This window comes from Mustela putorius, unplaced genomic scaffold, assembly GCF_011764305.1.
Source record: "Mustela putorius furo isolate JIRA1106 unplaced genomic scaffold, ASM1176430v1.1 tig00003863_pilon_pilon_pilon, whole genome shotgun sequence".
Lineage (NCBI taxonomy): Eukaryota > Metazoa > Chordata > Mammalia > Carnivora > Mustelidae > Mustela > Mustela putorius.
The window spans coordinates 26247927-26271081 of record NW_025422015.1 but is presented as its reverse complement, the minus strand read 5'-3'; the positions used below and the strand labels follow the sequence as shown (position 1 = coordinate 26271081).

General features: G+C 38.3%; 1 protein-coding gene across 1 annotated transcript in view; it reads left to right on the top strand.

Moving 5' to 3' along the window:
- The window catches only part of RSPO3 (R-spondin 3), an 88427-nt gene that overhangs the window by 20194 nt on the left and 45078 nt on the right, over positions 1–23155 (top strand). The window contains exons 2-4 of the mRNA XM_004740151.3: positions 13279–13470; positions 15002–15148; positions 20753–20950. Coding sequence (XP_004740208.1) covers positions 13279–13470; positions 15002–15148; positions 20753–20950 — 537 coding nt within the window. The remainder of the gene's footprint in view (positions 1–13278; positions 13471–15001; positions 15149–20752; positions 20951–23155) is intronic.

Here is a 23155-nt window from a genome sequence, read left to right as displayed (position 1 = left end):
CTCAATATAGTCATTTTTACCTACTTTTTTCCCTCCTTCAGGCCCCTGCCCTTCTAATTGGATATTTCTGAATCCCTGTATCTCAGTCAATTACATCATTTTGTTCCTCATCTCCCCACTTAGAAACACAGTCAACATTTGTTATTCCTTTGTTTATCCATTTATTAGTTTTTTTTTCATTTGTCTGTTTAAAATTGATTGTCAAATCCTGTCAACCTTGCCCATTCTTCTTTGGAGATAACTTTAAAATCCATCCCCTCTTCTCACATTACTCCCATTAGTGCTGTTCTAATTCAGCCAACAGCAGTGCCAGTTATCAAACATAACATAACATCCCATTAACTTTTTTTTAATTTATTTTTTATTTATTTTCAGCATAACAGTATTCATTATTTTTGCACTACACCCAGTGCTCCATGCAATCTGGGCCCTCTCTAATACCCACCACCTGGTACCGCAACCTCCCACCCACCCCCCCCGCCAATTCAAACCCCTCAGATTGTTTTTCAGAGTCCATAGTCTCTCATGGGTCACTCCCCCTCCAATTTCCCCCAACTCCCTTCTCATTTCCATCTCCCCTTGTCCTCAATGCTATTTGTTATGCTCCACAAATAAGTGAAACCATATGATAATTGACTCACTCTGCTTGAATTATTTCACTCAGCATCATCTCTTCCAGTCCCATCCATGTTGCTACAAAAGTTGGGTATTCATCCTTTCTGATGGAGGCATAAATCTCCATAATGTATATGGACCACATCTTCCTTATCCATTCATCCATTGAAGGGCATCTTGGTTCTTTCCACAGTTTGGCGACCCTGGCCATTGCTGCTATAAACATTGGGGTACAGATGGCCCTACTTTTCACTACATCTGTATCTTTGGGGTAAATACCCAGTAGTGCAATTGCAGGGTCATAGGGAAGTTCTATTTTTAATTTCTTGCGGAATCTCCACACTGTTCTCCAAAGAGGCTGCAGCAACTTGCATTCCCACCAACAGTGTAAGAGCGTTCCCCTTTCTCCACATCCCTTCCAACACATGTTTCCTGTCTCGCTAATTTTGGCCATTCTAACTGGTGTAAGGTGATATCTCAATATGGTTTTAATCTGAATCTCCCTGATGGCTAGTGATGATGAACATTTTTTCATATGTCTGATATCCATTTGTATGTCTTCATTGGAGAAGTGTCCGTTCATATCTTCTGCCCTTTTTTTGATATGATTGTCTGTTTTGTGTATGTTGAGTTTGAGTTTTCCCCTCCCCAGAAATTCTTCTCTTTGTCATCAGAGTATTTGCTTAAAACCAAATTAAGTCGTGTTGCTGATTTGTCTATAAACAGTTCCTTCAAGTTCTATGAAAGATTAAATTCAAGCCCCCATCCAGTGTCCCCATATTTCTCAAAATCCAGCTCAAACGTCAGGATTCCCATGTAGGTGGTTCCAGATGGTTAGTTGTCTCCTTTCTGCTGAGGCCTTGTATGTAATATTTGCCACCCTGGCTTTACTCTGTTTATGGTCTCTCACCATACTTCAGACTCTGGTTTTATCCACCTTTCCATCCAAAGCACCAAGCACTATTTAACAAACTCTCTTAAAGAAAAAGGAGAAAATGTATTGGGTGTGCTCTATGGTACTAGAACTTCCTGAAAGACAGGTAGGTTTATGTTCAAAATAGGGAGATGTTTTAAGATGTTCAGTATATAGAGATGCTATAAAATAATTATACTGGCTGCCCCCAAAACACAAGATTTGTTTTACTAGACATGATTAAATGGACTCTTCTGGGGAGGCTGTTTGAACTAAATCCCTCTAAACTTCCAAAGTTTTATTATTCTATCACTAGAAGCTAATAAACTATGTGGTCCACAGTGTTCTCATCTGAAACTAGAAAAGGAAGAGCTCTAAAATCCTTTTAAATTCCACAGTTATATTCACCGTTCTCCCAAATCTTCTTTATGTATCCATGCATAACACTCTTGCTCCTAACACTCTCTTCTTCCCTTTCTATTTGTCAAAGTTCTTTTCCTTCAAGTCCCATCACTGTTCCTGACTGCTGCCTGGCATCTTCACATACCTTAGCCATCCGCAACTGCCCGTGCCTTGGAATTTCTGCTGTGCTACAATTTCTAGTCTATATATTGATGGGCCTTAAAAAATAAAAAGACTGTTTTACCAACTGTATTGTAGGCTTCTTGGAGACCATGTTTTGTTTCTGAGTCCCTGTAAGAGTTATTGCTGAATAAATACTTATTCATGAAAATGGCAAGGATGTGATAACTAAAAGTAAGGTATCTGTATCACCTGTGTCACATTCACATGAAGAGCTTCTTATAGGTGCCCCTGGGCCCACCACTTCACTCCTGAATCAGAATTTTTTAGAATGAAACCTATGCATTCACATTAATAAAAAGTACTCTGGCTCAGTTTTATACACAGTAAAATTTTAAAACCTCACTGGCAAAGACTGTCAGGTTCTTTATACCATTCTGGTATCATTTCCATGGCACACTGTACCTCTTTCGGTATGTTTGAGCACGTCCTTGTCTTCAGTGGGTTGCTAGAGTCCCAGAGGACTTCTTGCCCAGAATGTGGGGTGAGAGCACCATATCTGATACTCACTAAAAGCTGCATCTGTGATCCTTAAAAAGTAGTCTCTTATTATGACTGTTAGTGAGTCCTTGGCTCTCCAAATTTCCCCAAATCTGTGTTAGAAGCAGCATCAACATCTGCCTTCTCTCCAGTCTCCTTGCTTGAAGGTTTTTGAGTCCTTATTGACTGAAGCTTCACAGCTGCCTTGAAGAAGAGTGGAACTAGTACAAGGTTATACTTAGTACTTCCTGGGTAAAACAAAATGCCTTGCGCATACTGACTTGTTACAAGTGCTTGTAAGAGTGCTAGGTGCTTACATGTGATCCCATTTAATCCCTCCAGTAGCTATCAGGTAGATATTCCCACATTACAGATAAGAAAGCTTAGGTTCAAAAAGCTACTTGTGTCTAACCAGACTGTGAACTTCTTGATACAGATGATTGGTTTTATTCCTGTTCAGGTGTTCATTCACTGTGTGTGGATGTTGGAGAGTTTAATTGTCTAAATGAGTAGCTGAATAAAGAGATAAATTTTGGCTATTCAGCTAGTAAATCTCAAAACTCTGTTTGAGTCCAAAGCCAGCTCACCACCTCCCAGTCCCTGTGCTCCTCTGGGAAGTGTGTAGGACTCATGAAGTACAAAAATGAATCAAATTCACAAAGGTGTGTATCAGCACCTTCTGCTCTGTCAGCAATTTTGTGACTCTAGGAGAAACATCCACTTATTTTTCCTGCTCAGGATTTTAGATGGGTCGCATAAAGCTGGATTTATTTAATGGTATACCCACTATTTTCACATCTCCTTGTGCCTGTTAAAATACCGCAGGTCTTTCGCCTGCTGTCTGCTTATGCTAAGACCTCAGCCATCAATATGCTACTTCAGCATGCTATGTGGCAAGAATATCCAAGTTGATTCATCATATAACAAAGTCGAGTTTGTTTTTAGCACAAACTGAAGTTTGTTTTGTTCAAGAATGCAAACTTAGTAGTTATGGAATAACACGCATGCAGGTTCATTACCATTAAACTATCACATTTTCTGTTTATGTTGATTTCTAATTAATTCTCTCCTTTTAAAAAAAAAAAAAAAGGTGGGGGGGAATGGCTCACTCAGCCAGACCAGAGCACATAATGATTCCCACTGTTGGATGAACACTGTTGGATCTGTCTCCTGAAAAATGCTGTTATTACCACCCACTAACTCATCAACAGGTCCTGGCTCTCTATGGAATCTGGGTCTTCATTACCCCTATCCACTCCCTCTTGTCCTCTCTTCACCTCCACTTGGGAACATGGCCACTTGGAAAAAGGGAAGCTTTCCCTCCCTTAGCTACAGCTGGAGATGCTGATTTAGTACCTTACATTTTACACCCGTAGCAGGGTGCATTAACCTTGTGATAAATTTCGACTTGTGGTTAGGAAAAAAAAAACACTATTTTTTGGTTGTACAAAATGCTTTCTGTTGCAGTGTCAACAGAAGAATCAACTATAGCTATCTGGTAGGTCACAGGAAAACTAATATGGTTTTCACTACTTTTGAAGAATCAGCTTTGGAATTAGCCCACAAGCTATTAATCTATTTAATGGAAAAAAGAAATAACATAGACATTCTAAAAGGAAGATTAGAAATAAAAACAGTAATGCTGTTCCTCTCAATTACCTAGACTTTGTCAATGTTCATCACTAATGGCAAGAATTCAGGAAAATACAGAAACGATTATATGTAAGATTGCAAAATGTTTTATTTTTATTCTCCTTATTTGTTCTTATAACCTCTTATATATTTCATAATTTTCCTGTGTGTCTTTTCCACCACCACTATCCCCCCCACACACACACACTCCAGGAAAAGAGAACAAAAATGTAAAACTCCGAAGCAAACTAAAATTACTGCTTGAGAAAGGAGAAACAAAGGAGAAATGAACTATTTCCAAGAGCAAAGAACATGTAGATTGATGCACAGTCTCCTCAAAGATTAGAATCTGACTATAAATCTCTATGTTGTCAGGCCAGTCAGAACATTCTCCTCTAATATAAAATTTGATAAAACAACATGTTTTCAAGGAATACAAGATGCTATTTCCATTTCACGATCCATAAAATTAACAAAAATCAAAGTGAATGATTATGTTGGGCAAAATGTGTTCTTTCCTTTCGTTCTGATATTCACTTAGCAATGCAGAATCTATACAGAGTTGGCACACAATCCCAGCTATTTACCTAGGTCCGCAAGGTTCTGTAGGACCTGGCTCTACCCTCCTTCTCTAAACTCATCTCTTACCATTCACAGTGCTGCAGCTTCATGGGTTCCCCTAGTGCTGTTGCTTTTGCCTGGTTCTTTCCCAAAGGCTTTAAATCCTTTCCCTTGCTGATGCTCCACCTGGAATACTCTCCCTCCCTTAGCTTTTCATAGCTGACTCCTCCTCATTTTCCCAATCTCAGCTAAAGGGTGACATTCTAAAAGGTGCCTTCCCTGACCACTGTATTTAAACTAGCTCCCCACAGTTCTTCCCTGTCTTATTCACCTGTTTATTTCGCTCAATATCCATCACAATCTTTAAGCATTTAAATATTTACTTGCTTATTACTGATTGACATCATGAGATCAGGAACTAGATGTCTTATTCACTCCTACATTTACTACATCTTGTGTAGGGTTAGGGTACATGGTGAGTTACTAGAAATTTTTGCTGAAAACCTTAATCATGGTTTTCACAATGTGTATACGGTGCAGCCCACTTTCATCTGTCTTTCATTTCTAGTCCTACTTCTGTAGCCTGTGGAGAGACAGAACACAGCCCTTGGCCACCAAGCTGGCATCTAGCTACCAAATATTCATCATAGCTTAGATTTCAGGAATTCTATATCTGCCATCATTTGCTAGCCATTTTTATAATATTTTGAGCTGGCTTGATTTTAGTGGAAAGTCTAGCTAATTGCTATTTAATGTTAGGTCTGTTTTATTGCTGTGGTTTTATTTTAAAATATTTATAGAATATAAATATTAGACTCCCTTCAGGAAATTATTATTCAGTAAGAGAAAGAGAAAGATTTTCCAAGTTCTCAAAAAAATAGTTTCCATTAAAAACAGTATGTTTCCCCACATAATAATGGTGGAGCCCTAACGGGGCTGTATTCAGCAGCTGGTGAATACATTCCTCTCTGAGACTTTAGGAATTTGGTGAAGCCATTGGTGTGGGCAAAAACTTGCAGAATATTCAAGGTTGATTCAGTGGGACAAAAGATGTGGCAGATGCTATTATCCTAATGCTTCAGGTCAGTTAATGTCTGTGCTACTAACTTTGATAAAAGACCAAGTAGAGTGTGTGTATCATGTGTCTAGTTATGTATGTGGGCATTTTGTGTACACCCACATGTACAATAAACATGTACACACCATCAGATGCTACACTGCAAAAATAGCAAAATCTGTGTATGTTTGTTTATATAAACATGGCTCTCTCAACAAATTACTAGTCAGAAATAATAGTGAAGGACTATGATAGGCCTCTATTCATCCAGCTATCATCATTTGAGAATGTAAAGGGGCATTGCATGCCAATAGGTAATTATATTCATTCAAACAGCTTTTGATAATTTGCTGTCTGTGCCTAACAAATGGTTGTGGAGATCTGGCCACTGTTTGATCTGCCTTGGCTGCTTTAACTTATAAATAAATAAGAAACAGTGACTCTCAATACTTTCTGGGGTTGACCCAATAGAATTTGAAAGAGATTGCCAAGTAATTCAAATTTTTAACATTAGGTTTTTCTTAAAGTGAATAATTCCAGACACTCCAGAGGACCCATGAAACATCTCTTTCCATGACCATAACACTATATTAAACTTAAAAATTATTCTCTAACAATCAAGACCCAAGGTATGATAGAAATATGTTGTCCTTTCTTAGGCAGTGATAAGTCCACATTTCCTTTAGGTTAACAGAGAACTGTAGTAGATGGTACCTAGAAAAACTTCTTTTTTAAATTTCAAATTATTTATTTCATAATTAAGCATCTCACTGTGTATATGATTTGAAACTTTATTCCTTTGCCAGATATTTATAGGAACGGCCAACTTAAAAATCAGTTATGCTTTCTATTAAGTATTTACCTATCTGGCATCTTTATTACTTTTAAAAACAAATAAGTAGCTTATCTTTCATATTTAGTGCCTTCTGTTCAATAATCAAAACTCTTCATTGAGAACCCATTTAATCCATAGCTGCCCTATGTAGAAGCTGGGAATTATCAAGAAGATTATGAAGACATTATCAAGACCAACTTTCAAGAAGCTTCCAATCAATGTGAACATCCTCATAAAAGGAGGACATGGAAGAAAGGACAGATGCAGAACTAGCTCTGATTACAGAATTCCACTGGCCTCTTATCCCTGCCCTATCACTTATGGTCACTACAGGGAGAAGAGCAGGAAGTTAATGTTGTGAAGACAAGTACGCATTAGGAAGAAACTGGTCTTTAAAATAATATTATTTAAAAAAAACTTTTATCAAATGTGTCAATTTATCTTTTATTCTTTGAATTATAAAATCACTACATTACTTTGATGTATTTATCACTTACTAGAAACTTAAGTTAAACCTTTTATAAACCTAAAGCATACCAAATTTTGTACTTCTGGGAACTCTCTAGCCACAAATAAATGACCACCAGAGGTAATTGGCAACATGCAATATTGGATTTCTTCCACACAGCAATTTACAGTAGATGTGAGTACATTTGCAGTTGGGTTTTAGAAGAGAATTAAACTAAGGCAAATCCTTGAAGCCTACACTAAAATTGTTAACAGGAACGGAGTTTAGATGTCAGTGCTGCAGTTGGTTCAGTATATCATAAGCATTGAAGGGCATAGACAAAGATTGTGTATTTACCAAATGCTCTACCATTTAAAACTCTATGTTCTGGATGTTTTATCAAAGAAGTTAGTTGAGGGGCACCTAAGTAGCTCAGTCGGTTAATTGTCCAACTTTTGATTTTTTTTTTTAAGATTTTATTTATTTGACAGACAGAGACCACAAGTAGGCAGAGAGGCAGGCAGAGAGAGAGGAGGAGGAGGAAGCAGGCTCCCCACCCAGCAGAGAGCCCAAGGGGCTCGATCCCAGGACCCTGGGATCATGACCTAAGCCAAAAGCAGAGGCTTTAACCCACTGCCCAGGCAACCCCCAACTCTTGATTTTGGCTCAGGTCATAATCTCAGGGTCATGAGATCAAGCCCTGTGTGGAGCAAGGCCGAACCCTCTTCCCCCTTTAGCTCTGAACTCAGCAGGGAGTGTCCTTGAGGTTCTCTCTCTCCCCCTCTCTTCGCTGTCCCTTCCCCTGACACTGCTCTTTCTCTCTCTATACTAAATAAATAAATATTTTTAAAAAATGGATCCACTCTTATGACTATAGCCTTTATGTTGCATCAGTTATGCATTACAAGATTATCAAATAGAGAAATAGTAGGAAGGCTCAACAGCTAGAGAAATTGAAGTCACTCAGGGAGTATCGACAGTTCTGACACTGAAAATTGGTTTAAATTATGCATTAATATATACTCTTTTCATACTTAACCTTTGTATACTAGTTAGGAAAAGATGCTTTCCTATTTCCCAATTTTAGGAATTGATCACTGTAAAAGCAGTGATCCCAAGCCACGTTTATATTTTTAGACTTTTTTATTCTACGCACTGGCCCTACCACTCTAACCATAGGCTTTCACTCCCCCGCTGTCCCTCACCTTTTCTGTTCACTGACAGGAGCTCAAAACACACCTTCTCAAATCCACTTTCTTGTTCAGTCCACATTTTGTTACTCACCATTTTGATTGAGTCTACCTCCTAAATGTCCTTGGGAGTGTTCATAACTTCCGCAACACATTACACTACCTTTACTATATTTTAAGCTATCATCGGTCTTTTACCTTGATCGCTACATGATTCTTCCAGTTTCTGTGCCTTTCATACTGCCAGAGAAACTACCATTCTAATACAAATGTGATCACGTCACTCACCAGATTGAAATCCCCCATATGAACAGAATAATTTGCTTGGCACAGCCCACAAAGTGTTCCGTAATCTAAATCTGTCCTGCGCCTCCGATCTTTTTATAGTCCTCATTTTTCCATTCACCACTATTTAGGCATCAGTTGCACTGAACTCATGCCAGTGTCCTTCCTGATGTGGATAATTGGTGTGTCCCCTCCTCTAGCCTCACCATGGCCACTTACATACTGATAACTTCAACTCATTTTCTTATTTTTATTTAAATTCAGTTAGCCAACATATAGTTCATCATTAGTTTCAGACGTAGAGTTCAGCAGTTCATCATTTGCATATAACACCCAGGGCTCATCACATCACCTGCCCTCCTTAATGCCCATCACCCAGTTACCCCATCCCGTCTACCCCTCCCCTCCAGCAACCCTCAGTATGTTTCCTATAGTTAAGAGTATCTTGTGGTTTCTCTCACTCTCTGATGACCTTCCATTCAGTTTCCCTCTCTTCCCCCTATGGTCCTGTGTACTGTCTCTTACATTCCACATATGTGTGAAACCAAATGATAATTGTCTTTCTCTGATCGACTTATTTCACTTAGCACAAACCCTCCAGTTCCATCCATGTCAATGTAAATGGTAAGTATAGCTGAGTAATATTCCATTGTATATATACACACCACATCCTCTTTATCCATTCATCTCTCTATGGACATCTCAGCTCTTTCCACACTTTGGCTATTGTGGACATTGCTGCCATAAATATTAGGGGTGCAGGTGCCCTTTCAGATCAATACATTTGTATCCTTGGAGTAAATACCTAGTAATGCAATTGCTGGGTCACAGGGCAGCTCTAGTTTTAACTTCTTGAGGAATCTCCATACTGTTTTCCAGAGCAACTGTACCAGGTCGCATTTCCACCAATAGTGTAAGGGGGTTCCCCTTTCTCCACATCCTTGCCAACATTTGTTGTTTCCTGAGTTGTTTGTTTTAGCCATTTTGACTGGTGTGAGGTGGTGTCTCATTATGGTTTTGATTTGTAGTTCCCTGATGCCAAGTGATGCGGAGCATTTTTTTCATGTGTCTGTTGGCCATCTGGATGTCTGGAGAAATATCTGTTCAAGTCTTCTGCCCATTTCTTGACTGGATTATTTGTTTTGGGGGTGTTAAGTTTGATAAGTTCTTTTTTTTTTTAAGGATTTTATTTATTTATTTGACAGATCACAAGTAGGCAGAAAGGTGGGGGGGGTTGCGGGGGAAGCAGGCTCCTTGCTGAGCAGAGAGCCAGATGTGAAGCTCAATCCCAGGACCCTGGGATCATGACCTGAGCGGAAGGCAGAGGCTTTAAGCCACTGAGCCACCCAGGCGCCCCTAATAAGTTCTTTATAGATCTTGGATACTAGCCCCTTATCTGATAGATCACTTGCAAATATCTTCTCCCAGTCTGTAGGTTGCCTTTTAGTTTTGTTCAACTTGTTTTCTAAGATTGGGTTTAAACCTTAAGTATTCTATGAAACCTCATCACTACTAACACCTCCATTGCTCATATGAAATAATAGTCCAAATGCTGTTTGAAAAAAAGGTGATTCAGAAATACAAAATGAAGTTATTATTAGAATGGAAAAGAAGAAGTATGAAAAAAACAGAATTTAAGGGGCACCTGGGTGTCTCAGTCAGTTAAGCATCTGCCTCTGGCTCAGGTCCTGCATCGGGCTCCTTGCTCAGTGGGGAGTCGGCTTCTCTCTCTGCCCCTGCCCCTGCTCCCCACCACCAAATAAATAAATAAAATCTTTAAAAAAAATAGAATTTAACTAAGTTTAGAATCACAAGATTTTAAGGCTGAAAGAGTTACAGTCAATCCAGACCAAAGTTTTCTGTGGTTTCCATATAAAAAGTAAAAACTTTCCTTAAGATGAAGTTTGGGAAATTTGTACCTAGTTGTGTAATACTGACTGTATAATTTGAGTGACCCTTATACAGCATTCAAGAAATAGTTACTACTCAACTGTAAAAAAAAAAAAAAAAAACCTAGAATCATAGAATCTGAGCTTCACAGTCTCAATTTTTCCCACTTCTCACAGCATAACACTGAAACTTACCTGAAGAAATAAAGTTTGCCATTATTTGTGCCTGCCCATAACTGGAACTCCCTGATTACACACAAATAGAAATTTTCTTTGCCAATTAGGGCAATTATGTCTTCTTTACTTTTTCAAAAATCGACTTTGCCAAACACTTTTTTCTAAAAAGGCAAAAATTGAAAAAAACAAGCAACAGCCCAACATTATGAGTTGATTATTAGATTTCTTCGGTGAAAGTTTTAAAGAATTGAGCAAAGTACCTTGGCATATCTCATAATTTTGGTGGGAACTGTTACTAACTATGGGTCCTTTTATGGGGCTTTTTCCTGGAGAAGTTTCCAAACACCCAAAACCCCAAATTTATAATGAAATGCATTTTAAGGTACATCCTTTTTGAGGCTTTGCACCTCTAAATCATGTTTCTTTTTGTAACTGATTTAAAGTTATATCATAATTGACAGAAGTTTCGAGGTGCTTGAAATTATAATTTTGTTTCCTTTGCTGCATTTCAGAGTTAAAGATAGGTTGTTGTGGACCAGTCAAACCCATCTGCATTCAAACTCAGAGTCACTGACTGCCCTGGGATTGAAGTGATTTTCTTTCAAAGGGAGGTCCACTTCTCCATAGACAGTTCTTATGAGGTTTTACCTGTATCTCTGGTGTCTTAAAATGGGCCAAACCAGCTTCTGAGCACAGGATGCTTTCTTCATCCCTTTTCTTTTTTAGGGTCTTTCCCTACTTAAAATGTATGTACATTTTCTGTAAGTCTCCAATGCTGACTTACTGGCATGAAAAATGATCCTGTTACTTGGAAAACAGTTTTCACTTACAAGTCCCCCAGGTCCTATAATGTCTAAACCTCCTGTGCCATTTTATATGTCCGTCCCACCCCATAGAGGAGCATGTACAGGAAAAGCAAACTTCCCTTCCCCCACATATTTCCTCAGTTTATTTACAAAACGTCTTGGAATGAGAATGAGCTGCTTGTGGTTCCTGTGGCTGATTCAGGGATGGTTTCCTCTAGGCAGAGGATGCTGGTCAACCAAATGACCTCTCTGCAGCTAACCCTTGCACCCCTGTGGTAAGGCTGATTGGGCTTATGGGTACCCCCTTCTAACTAAGCCTGGTGGGATTTGTTTTTGTGGTAAAGAACTTAGCAAGAACCAAACATCACTCTGAAGTCAGACCTGATAATGGCAAGGCCCATCAGAGCCTAATCCCACTACCAACAACAAAAGAAACCAGAATACATTGGGATACATTTACACTCCTGTGCATCAACCTTTGTTTCTCAGAAAGGTCACAATTTTTCCCTTCCAGATTCCTGGAAGGACAGTAAAGCTACTTAATTGTATTTGAACACAGAGTACATGAGAAGAAAACATCCCAAACACCAGATATGTGAGAGATGTACTTCAGTCAGCCCTTTTCCCACAGCTCATATGTATGTGCTGATGGCCAGTTAATAGTCATAAGAAGGTTTAAAGTTGTGAAGATCTTTAAACATGAATCTTGCACATGTTTGTTTAAATCTGTTCAGACTTGCTAATGAATAATCTCACCACCACAGGTGTATGTGTAGCTCTAGTCTTTAGTGTCATGTCCTCACTAAATACATATTTCACTTGAGTAGATGGAAGATTAAGACAAAAGAACTATAAGAATTCTCTCCCCTGGGGGTGCCTGGGTGGCTCCGTCATTAAACATCTGCCCCCTGCGTTGGGCTCCCTGCTCAGCAGGGAACCTGCTACTCGCTCTCTCACTCCCTCTGCTTGTGTTCCCTCTCTCGCTGCCTCTCTCTCTGTCAAACAAACAAAATCTTTAAAAAAAAAAAAAAAGAATTCTCTTCCCAAAGATAAAATGAACATTATAAATGCTATGAATTATAATTAGTAATATAAATAACCACATATGATCATATGGAAATACTGGTAAGATAAATATCACATTTTCTTCGTTGTATCAATGTGAACTGATACATGTAAAACTCCTGTGAAAGGAAATTATTTTGAGAAAGCATGGGAGAATGGATTCCAAGGAACTATGTTAGTTTCACAATCAATTTACACGGGAACAAAGGGTAAAACTGTGTTCGCTAACAGACCACAGTTGAAAAAAGATATCCTAAAAGGAAGTATCCTTGCTCAAGTTAAACCTTCATCTATGTTGTCATCCTTGCTTGAAGAGATTAGATGCATGCTTTTCATCCACCACATAAATGACAAGCAAACTAATGTGCATTGCTTTCAGTGCAAAATTACCCAGTCTCCAATCTTCCAGGATCCTGGTTCAATGAGAATATTTTCATTACGTGTGCGTGTGCATGTGTGTGTGTGTGTGTGTGTGTGAGAGAGAGAGAGATCTATAAATAGTTTGAGGCAGTATATTCTTAGTTTCCAAATTCCCAAATTCTAAGAACTTTTAATTAAAAACTATGTATGTATTAAAGGGAAATAGTAGATCATAGAAAAGGGAAACAAAAATTCCAACTCATTCACCCATTACCACCAATTGAAACCTAATGAAAAGTGTACCATCTGCCTAGAGAATGTCATCGAACTTCTGTATTTATAATTTAACATTTGTTTTTATCTTTCTGCATTTGTCCTTTCAGCGCATTCTAACGTCAGTCAAGGCTGCCAAGGAGGCTGTGCAACGTGTTCAGATTACAATGGATGTTTGTCATGTAAGCCCAGACTATTTTTTGTTCTGGAAAGAATTGGCATGAAGCAGATTGGAGTGTGTCTCTCTTCATGCCCAAGTGGATATTATGGAACTCGATATCCAGATATAAATAAGTGTACAAGTAAGTGCTACATGGCATTATGTTTTTATCTCATCCTTGGGGACTTCCCAGATTTATTGGCCTCTAGAGTATTTGTGATATTCAGTGTTCAGGAAATAATGATATTTACCTGATAATTAGGCTAAACCATACTTGGACTTAGCCCTCAGAGCAGGAAAATTTTCACCTCTTGCAAAAAGCACTCAAGTTTTGTGTTATTGTTGTTTTACATTATAAAAGCAAAAACTGAGAACCTGATTATTACTCATGGAACGTATAGAAAAGTACAGTAACCGTTAATGCCATCTGAGTTCCCATTATGATCATAACATCCAAGTATTTAATGACTTAAAGAATAAATTCAGCTGTTTTTACTTCAAGAAGGATTCCAGTATAGCCAGTGAAACACTTATCTATCTGTTGGAAATGAACGCTGAAAACACTGTTATCCCCTCTCCTCTGGACACTGAAAGTCTGCAGACCCACTGCAGACCCAGTAACTTTTTAGAATCTAAATTCAGAAGTATCATTCCTCTGTCATACACCACACGTAGCCCTGCCTTCCTCTCCTACTCCTCTCCTGTGAATGCATCTCAGCCATTTTCCACTGACATCACTGGTCTTCTTGCAAGATCTTGCCACCTCAAGGCTTTGCAGTTACTGTTCTGACAATTTGGAAAGCTCTTTACCTACCTACATCTTTGCTTGGTTGGCTCTCTTCTTTCATTCAAGATTCTGCTCGTATGTCACCTTCTCATGGAAGCATTCCATGACCTGCTTACTCACAATAATCCCCTTATTGGTCATTTGCCATAGTTCTTGTTTCCAGAGCACTTAATCACTCTGGAACCACTTTGTTCTGTGGTCCTGGGTTAGTTACATAATCTTTCTGAGCCTTGGTTTCCTTATCTATAAAATGGAAATTATAATAGGAGCTGTCTCACTAGATTATTGTCCTCATAATAACTTCCACAACTTAAACCTCTTAAGTGACTTAATATTATAACATACTCGCAGCGATATCTGACTTATAGTAATCACTATATAAGGGTCAGATGTTGTTATTATTTATTGTATCTCCCCTCCTAAAATGTAAACTCTGTGAAGTCTTTATCTCTCTTGTATGCTCTGCTGTCAAGCAATATCTAGAATAGTGCTAGGCACATAGTGGACAATCAAATATTTGTTGAACGAATGAATAGACTGCCAAAACAGCCCAAAAGCAGTATATTTCATTAAAGCTCTGATCAAACACTTTTTACTGTCATTTAATATAAGTAAATACTTGGTCTTATAAACATTTTTGGCAATAGACACATTGCCAAAAACTTTTCATAGGGCTATCGATACAATAATTTCAAAATCAATGGCTGATGTATATCAACTGAATGACTGTGGAAGAATTCATAATCCAGTCTGGCAAATTAATTTTGAATCCTAAGCGTGTTTGGCACAAGTCTCCTGTGCGTATAATGTAAGCATACAGACCTGGACCAGCAATAGATAAGTGAAGATAATGAAAGCATATTTCTTTCCTTTTTTTCTATTTCAGAATGCAAAGCTGACTGTGATACCTGTTTCAACAAAAATTTCTGCACAAAGTGTAAAAGTGGATTTTACTTACACCTTGGAAAGTGCCTTGATAATTGCCCAGAAGGGTTGGAAGCCAACAACCATACCATGGAGTGCGTCAATATTGGTGAGAAGGAACTCTAAGGTTTATAGGGGAGGAGAAACACCTCAGATGATAATGTCAGTCTCCATGGAAGTGCTGCTTAAAGTCTTATTTCACAACTACCTGAGAGACTATTTCCAAGAGGCTTTCTCATCCTTCCTTACAAAGATACCATCTTAATGTATCTTTGTAAGGTGTCACAGTTGTGACATGTATCACATGCATGTATCACAATATAATTTAACACCCCATGGGTGCCCCATTATTTCTGAGAGACTGTTGGCAACTGTTTCAGCTATTCTGATCATTACATATTTATTTTATATCATTATGATACAGTGAAGTTCTACTTAATTTATTATAGACATACTTGCATATGTCATAATATAATACACACACACACACACACACACATATATTTGGTCTTAAACTAAATTTCCACATTAGGATAAGAGTTTCACAAAACAGGTCTGATGTGAAGCATGAGTAATGTTGTTTTCCAAGAGGGGAAATCACTCTCTGGGTATGGCCTGTTGACACTCAGTAGATGAGCCAAAGATCTACAGAACTGGAGTTGATATAGTTGAAAATATGACTTTTTTCTCTTGCACTGCTTTGCTGAAATGCCCTACTTGCACAGAAACAAGGAGAGGACTTGGGACTCACTCAAACTGACAGGAGGACACAAGTCACAGGGTCTGATTAAATGCATGCTGAATTTCCTGGGAGGGACGTCCCTCAGACCAGTTGTTTGTCTAAATAAATGGATCACTGTCAGGCTCTATTTTCCCTCTTTTGAGTGTTGCACAGCTACTACAGCTATGAGTTTGATGAACAGTTGGGGAACAGATGCTAAGTCAAAAGGGAAAACAGCATACTAAATCTCAAAATCCCCTGGGCAAGAGCTACAAGAACCTTTGATGCTGCAATGATATTGGCGTACGCACGCAAATATTCTCCTGATTCAGTACAAGATAGTCTCCAGGACTCCCCTGCGGTCTGCACAGATAGATCTATTTGAATCAAAAGTGTAGAATAGTAACTCTTAATGTGGTGGTTCACCTGTTTCAGGTCCACAAGAAACACTTAGTTCTAAACAAACTTCGTAGAAGAATGAAATGAATAAATGATATTTTAAAGATAATTTCAGAAGCATCTGGAAAACAGCAAGCATGAAACAGTTCATGGCTCATTTTGGTTTAGTCTCCCCCCCCCCTAGTCAGTAAAGACACAGAGAAACAACTTCGAAATAGGGTAAAACATACATGAGAAAGCACTTCAAGCCCATCTCTTTGTAAGTCCTGAGGACTGATGATTAAAGGTAATAAGTTCCAAACTGTGGAAGAAATAGGAAACAGTTCTGTGGAGTACTCAAGGGCAGAAATTCAGGATGAGTTGCAGAAATTTTGTGGTCTTTCTCAACCCAGAAAAAAGAGCACATGTTTAGATTCTCTTAGCTGTTGAAAGTGTAGCATTCAGTCCTTGAAAGCCTGTTTATCATAAATGTATTAATGTTTTTCTATCATAAAGAGCATTTAGCACCTGGCATTGTTGGATTAACTAGTAAAGGTGACTGGTAATTTCTCCTACTATTTAGACAAAAACTCTCTCTTTTTTTTCTTTTTCTTTTCTTTTTTTTTTTTTCAAAAACAATCTCTTAACACAGTTAAATTTAAGTAATTTATATGTTTAAGAATAGGAGTTAGCAATCTAAAAGCCATTTCGTGAATCTGGCTCATCGAACAGTTAGGTGTAAATGACCTAGACACGGTAATAGTGCAAATCCATGGCTTTTGTTCAGGGCTCTCTCTTGTCACTTGCCGTAAGGGATGCCTCCTGTCATTTGCTCTCTAACCAACAAGCAGTAGGTGAGCCATGACTGAGCTTGCCCTGGAATTTCATGAAAAATGATGACCTGCTTGCTTGGCACAAAGAAACATTAAAGCTTATTCCTTTAACAGAGATGCAACTATGACCGAGAGCGAGAAATAATGGTTCCAAGGACACATTGTGAGTTATTGTCAGTTATTAGTATCTTGACTCTAGCTCTCTGGTGCTCACCAAAGATACTGAAGAAGGTGTCCCTCCCTTTGCTGAAATCGATATTGTGTCACTTGTTTCTTACCCAGATTATTATTTAGAGGAAAGGTCATATACGGAGAAAATGCCACCCTGATGTAAAGCTAGGGGGAAAGACTTTAAGTTTCAACATATCCACTCCTTGTGGTTTGTTGTAAATTAGACATAAATGTCCATTGAACCCAATCTTATAGGAGAATATAGTTCTATTCCATGCTCTAGATACTTGTGTCCTTTCTTCACTGTCATCGTGTCATCCTTTTTGCTCCTCTTGGAGAGTTGGCCTTGTTCAAGTATTCACAGAGGAAGATATCCAACTTTGAACAGTGAGTAGCAAGGAACATGCCCTTTGTTATGTTCTTAATGGAACCATGCAATTGGTCAACAAGAATGAGAGCAAACGAGTAATGATGTTATAAGGTCATTACCGGTGGGAGCATCTAGTTCAGCTTTTATCCCAATTCAAGAATCCCTCTTAGAGCATTTAAGACTATAACAAAATGGCCACTTCGAGGGACAGGAAGCTAATTACTTTTTTGAGACCCTTGCTTCATTAGTGAATAGTTAAAGATTTCCATTGTTAATATTGTTTTTAATACAGAAAATAGAAGAAATAGAGAAAATGAGTGATTTGGGTTTTTTCCTTAGTTTTCTCTTAACCAAATGATGCTCCAGTTCTGTATCATTCATTTAACGACCTGAGTGTAACTTAAATCACAATCCTTTTCGTTATCTTTACATGTTTTCCAAAGTTTCCAATTTTCCAGAAATATTTTTAGAAACTAATATTATAGATTCATTCTACAGTATTTCTCTAGGAAAAACTCTCTTCCTCTCTACCTCTCAAGGCTTTATAACTAGCCCCCCCCTTTTTTTAGATCTTTTTAATATCTGAACTCATAAGTTTTCAATATTTTCCCTCCTTCTTCCTCAATGGAATTATCTAAGATTGTCATTAGAATTTCATTTTTCGGGCATCTGGGTGGCTCAGTTGGTTAAAGCCTCTGCCTTTGGCTCGGGTCATGATCCCAAGGTCCTGGGATCCAGGTTTGCATCAGGCTCCCTGCTGAGCCTCCTCTCTCTCTGCCTGCCTTTCTGCCTACTTGTGATCTCTGTCTGTCAAATAAATAAATAAAATCTTTTTAAAAAATTTAATTTATCAGAGCACCTATGTGGCTCAGTCAGTTAAGCATCCAACTCTTGATCTTAGCCGAGGGCTTGACCTCAGGGTTTTGAGTTCAAGCCCCATATTGCGCTCCATGCTGGCTATGGAGCCTACTTCAAAAAAAAAAAAAAAGAAAGAAAGAATGAATGAATTTCATTTTTAGAACCAATTGTCATATGACTAAGGACTCCTAGCTGTAATTTTAAAAATCTTTTTTTCTAAAGTCTAAATACACATTTGCCTAGACCACCTTTGCAACTGTGAAAAAGCACCAATGTTCTGGTCATTTTCACATCAGGTAATTTTTTTTCTAATTTAGTCCTCTTGGTTCTGGCAATAAATGAATATTAGATGAAGTGATAGCTTGCAAACTTTAATTTTTATTTTTCCATTTGCTTTCTTAGAGATGGTTTTATTTGTTTGTGCTAAAAATTCACTGCTTTTGTATCATTAATACCAGGTTGGGAGATATGTCTTTAATTGGCAAAAGATACAATATCATTAAGTGACTTTGTGCTCTTTTCTTTAAAAAAAAAAAAGATTTTACTTATTTCTTTGAGAGAGACTGAGAGAGAGTGTAAGAGCAGGGTGAGAAGAAGACTCCCTGCTGAACAGGGAGCCCACTGTGGGGCTTGATCCCAGGATTTTGGGATCATGCCTTGAGCCGAAGGCAGATGCTTAATTGACTGAGCTACCAAGGCACCCCTGTTACTCTGTTCTTTGACTAACATCATTATGTTAGAACTAAACATGAAAACTAAGAGTGGCTCAGTAAGGTTCATTTAAGTTACAGAAACTTAAATTCACTAATTTAGTCATTAACATTTAACTCTTGTGTTACATTCAGATACCTGATGGCAACTATAAAAGCATGTAAAAGGATGTGTGGCAAAAGAATTTAAGTTTCTAAAACATTTAGGTTATATTTTTTGAGGTTGCATGAAAGAATTTTGCTCTAAAATAAGGATCCTTTAAATCAGTAGGCAGCAAGAAAGGTTAATGGAAACATGTTTTGTGGAAAGAATCTTATATCATCTAAAGAATTATTGCTGCAAGCTGTTTCAGTTATTGTAAATTAGGAAGTTGTATGAACAAAAATAGAATAATAGCATCTTGCAGATACTTACTTTGGTTAGAAGTGCAGAAATCTGTTACAAGACTCTGGAAAGCCATGATTGAAAAAAAGAGATTAATACATATAAAAAAGGGGGGAAAATCTACAGAAGAAGCTTTAGAAAAATTACATCTGTTCATCTTAGAAATCATTTCTTCACATTGATTCTAGAAGCAGTTTCTCAGCTGAAATTGACCCAGAATCCACTTAAAATAGATGCTGCTATGTCTGAACCATTCCTGTTAATAAATAATATTTAAGTATTCAACTGCACATGAAGTGGAAAACAGTGAATCCAGGTCAATGACCTGGATGCTTTTTTTTTTTTTCTTTTAAGATTTTATTTATTTGGCACAGAGAGAGAGCAGGGGGAGCAGCAGAGGGAGAAGGAGAAGCCGGCTCCCCACCGAGCAGAGAGCCCAACGCAGGGCTCCATCCCATGACCCTGGGATCATGACCTGAGCCGGAGGCAGAATCAGTTGAGCCACCTTGGTATCCCATGGACACCTTTTTTGCTTAACCATTCTCTAGCACACAAGTTCTCCAAGGGTGTTCTTTGTACATGCAAATCGGCACCGTATCTATTGTTAAAAATAAAAATTCTCGGGGTGCCTGGTGGCTCAGTGGGTTAAAGCCTCTGCCTTCGGCTCAGATCATGGTCCCGGGGTCCTGGAATCGAGCCCCACATCGGGCTCTCTGCTCCACAGGGAGCCTGCTTCTTCCTCTCTCTCTCTCTGCCTGCCTCTCTGCCTACTTGTGATCTCTGTCTGACAAATAAATAAATAAAATATTTAAAAAATAAAAATAAAAATTCTGAGACCTGGTCCCAGACAACTGAATAAGAAACCCCAGGGGTGGAGTCCAATGGTCTGTGCTTCAGCGAGCCCTCCAGGTGATTCTGTTGCACGCTGAATTTCGAGAAGCAGATCTGTAGCACATAATAATGACTAGTCTATCACGTTATGGTCAGGATCAATCAATAAAGCCTTGGCCAATTGCGAGTAATTGTATTAGTGCCCAGGTTTATAAATCTAGAGTGAAAAGTAAACCTAATGCAAGAATGAGTTTACCTGATATTTTATAAGCATGAAAGTATTATATTTCTACCTTTCCCTTTCTCTTTGTTTTCTTTAAGTCATCTTGCCCAAGTTTGTTCTACAGGATTTCTCAGAATTTGAACAAGTATTGATAGAAGCAAATATTTTTGTTTCTTAAAATTTGTGAAAATATCTGTGAGCCCGCTCAGCCTGCTTCTGCTGTTCTGTTTCAGTGCACTGTGAGGCCAGTGAATGGAGTCCTTGGAGTCCATGCATGAAGAAAGGAAAAACGTGTGGTTTCAAAAGAGGGACTGAAACACGGGTCCGAGAAATAACACAGCATCCATCAGCAAAGGGTAACCTGTGTCCCCCCACCAGTGAGACAAGAAAATGTACAGTGCAAAGAAAGAAGTGTCAGAAGGGAGAACGAGGTACAATCATACGAGCAAAATGTGCTTATTTGAATTCTCACAATTTGATACAATTTATTTCACTTATTTCTTAGGAAACATTTAATACTATTGTTGGTATCTAAAATCCTAAAAGGTACACCAACCAAACTGTATGTTGGCTGTAAATCACAGAATATAGATGTGCAGGGTTTTTTTTTTTAACATCTTAATTTTATTTTATTTTTTTTCGTGTTCCAAGATTCATTGTTTATGCACCACGCCCAGTGCTCCATGCGATAAGTGCCCTCCTTAATACCAACCACCAGGCTCAACCATAACCTTCAATTCGTTTCTCAGAATCCACAGTCTCTCATCTTTCATCTCCCCCTCCGATTTACCCCAATTCACTTTTCCTTTTTTTCTCCTAATGTCCTCCATGTTATTTATGATGCTCCGCAAGTGAAACCATATGATAATTGACTTTCTCTGCTTGACTTATTTCACTCAGCATAATCTCCTCCAGTCCCATCCATGTTGATACAAAACCTTGATCCCCAAACCAGGCAAAGACCCCAACAAAAAAGAGAATTTCAGACCAATATCCCTGATAAATACGGATGCCAAGATTCTTTACAACATCCTAGCTAATAGGATCCAACAGTACATTAAAAAGATTATCCACCGTTACCAGGTGGGATTTATCCCTGGGATGCAAGAGTGGTACAACATTTGCAAGTCAATCAATGTGATAGAACAAATCAATAAAAGAAGAGAGAAGAACCACATGGTCTGTCAATTGATGCAGAAAAAGTATTTGACAAAATACAGCATCCGTTCCTGATTAAAATTCAAAGTATAAGGATAGAGGGAGCATTCCTCAACTCCATAAAATCTATCTATGAAAAACACACAGCAAATATTCTCAATAGGGAAAAACTTGACAGCCTTCCCATTGAGATCAGGAACACGACAAGGATGTCCATTCTCACCACTCTTGCTCAACATAGTACTAGCAGTCCTAGCAACAGCAATCAGACAACAAAAAGAAATAAAAGGTATCCAGATAGGCAAAGAGGAAGTCAGACTGTCTCTCTTCACAGACGACATGATACTTTATATGGAAAACCCAAAAGACTCCACCCCCAAACTATTAGAACTCCTACAGCCATTCAGTAATGTGACAGGATACAAAATGAGTGCACAGAAATCAGTTGCTTTCTTATACACTAGCAATGAAAATATAGAAAGGGAAATTAAAGAACCAAGTCCATTTACTATAGATGTGCAGTTTTTAAAAATAGAGTCTGATATCAAAACTATAAACTGCTATAGATGTGTGTTAATTTGATCTTGATGGGAAAATGATGCATTTTTTATATTAGGCCTATGTTTGTCTTTTGGGTCATTATCTTTCTTATCCTTTCCAGTACCTAAAAAACTTTTGAGAAGCCTCATAAACATGAGATTGCATACTATGTGGTACAAGATCATAGTGAAGCAACGCCAGCCGTAAACTTATTTTTTTTTCACTGACTACAAATCAAAGTAGTACAATTAGGTTGTAAGCTTTTGTAGCTAAAGCTATTTTAAAGGTTACATAGCATTTTTAAAAATATTTAAATGGATATGTGTTTCTACAGTATTTTTTTAAAGATGTTTTTTATTTATTTGAGAGAGAGAGAGAGAGAGAGTGGGAGGGAGAGGGAGAGAGAATCTGAAGCAGACACTGTGCTGAGCACAGAGCCCAGTGCAGAGCTTGATCCTATGACCACAAGATCATGACCTGAGCTGGAGCCAAGAGTCAGACACTTACTTACCTGACTCAGCCACCCAGGCTCCCTAATACATGTTTCTAATGCAATTTCACATTTGAAGTAAACCAATAAGGCTATATTTTATACATATAATTCAAGCATTAATGACATTTGATCCCAAGATTATTTTACTTTTACACTAACTTTATAAACCAGATTATAGAACCTATTAGATCAATAATAAATAACTCTGTTAGAGGGGCACCTAGGTAGCTCAGTTGGTTCAGCATCTGCCTTCGGCTTAGGTCATAATCCTGGGGTCCTGGGATGGAGCCCCATGTTGAGTTCCCTGCTCAGCAGGAAGCCTCCTCCTCCTCCGCTCCCCCTGCTTGTGCTCTCTGTCTCAAATAAATAAATAAAATATTAAAAAATAATAACTCTGTGTTAGAGCTTGTTCTGAAGTCTTATGATTGCCAAGAAATATACCATT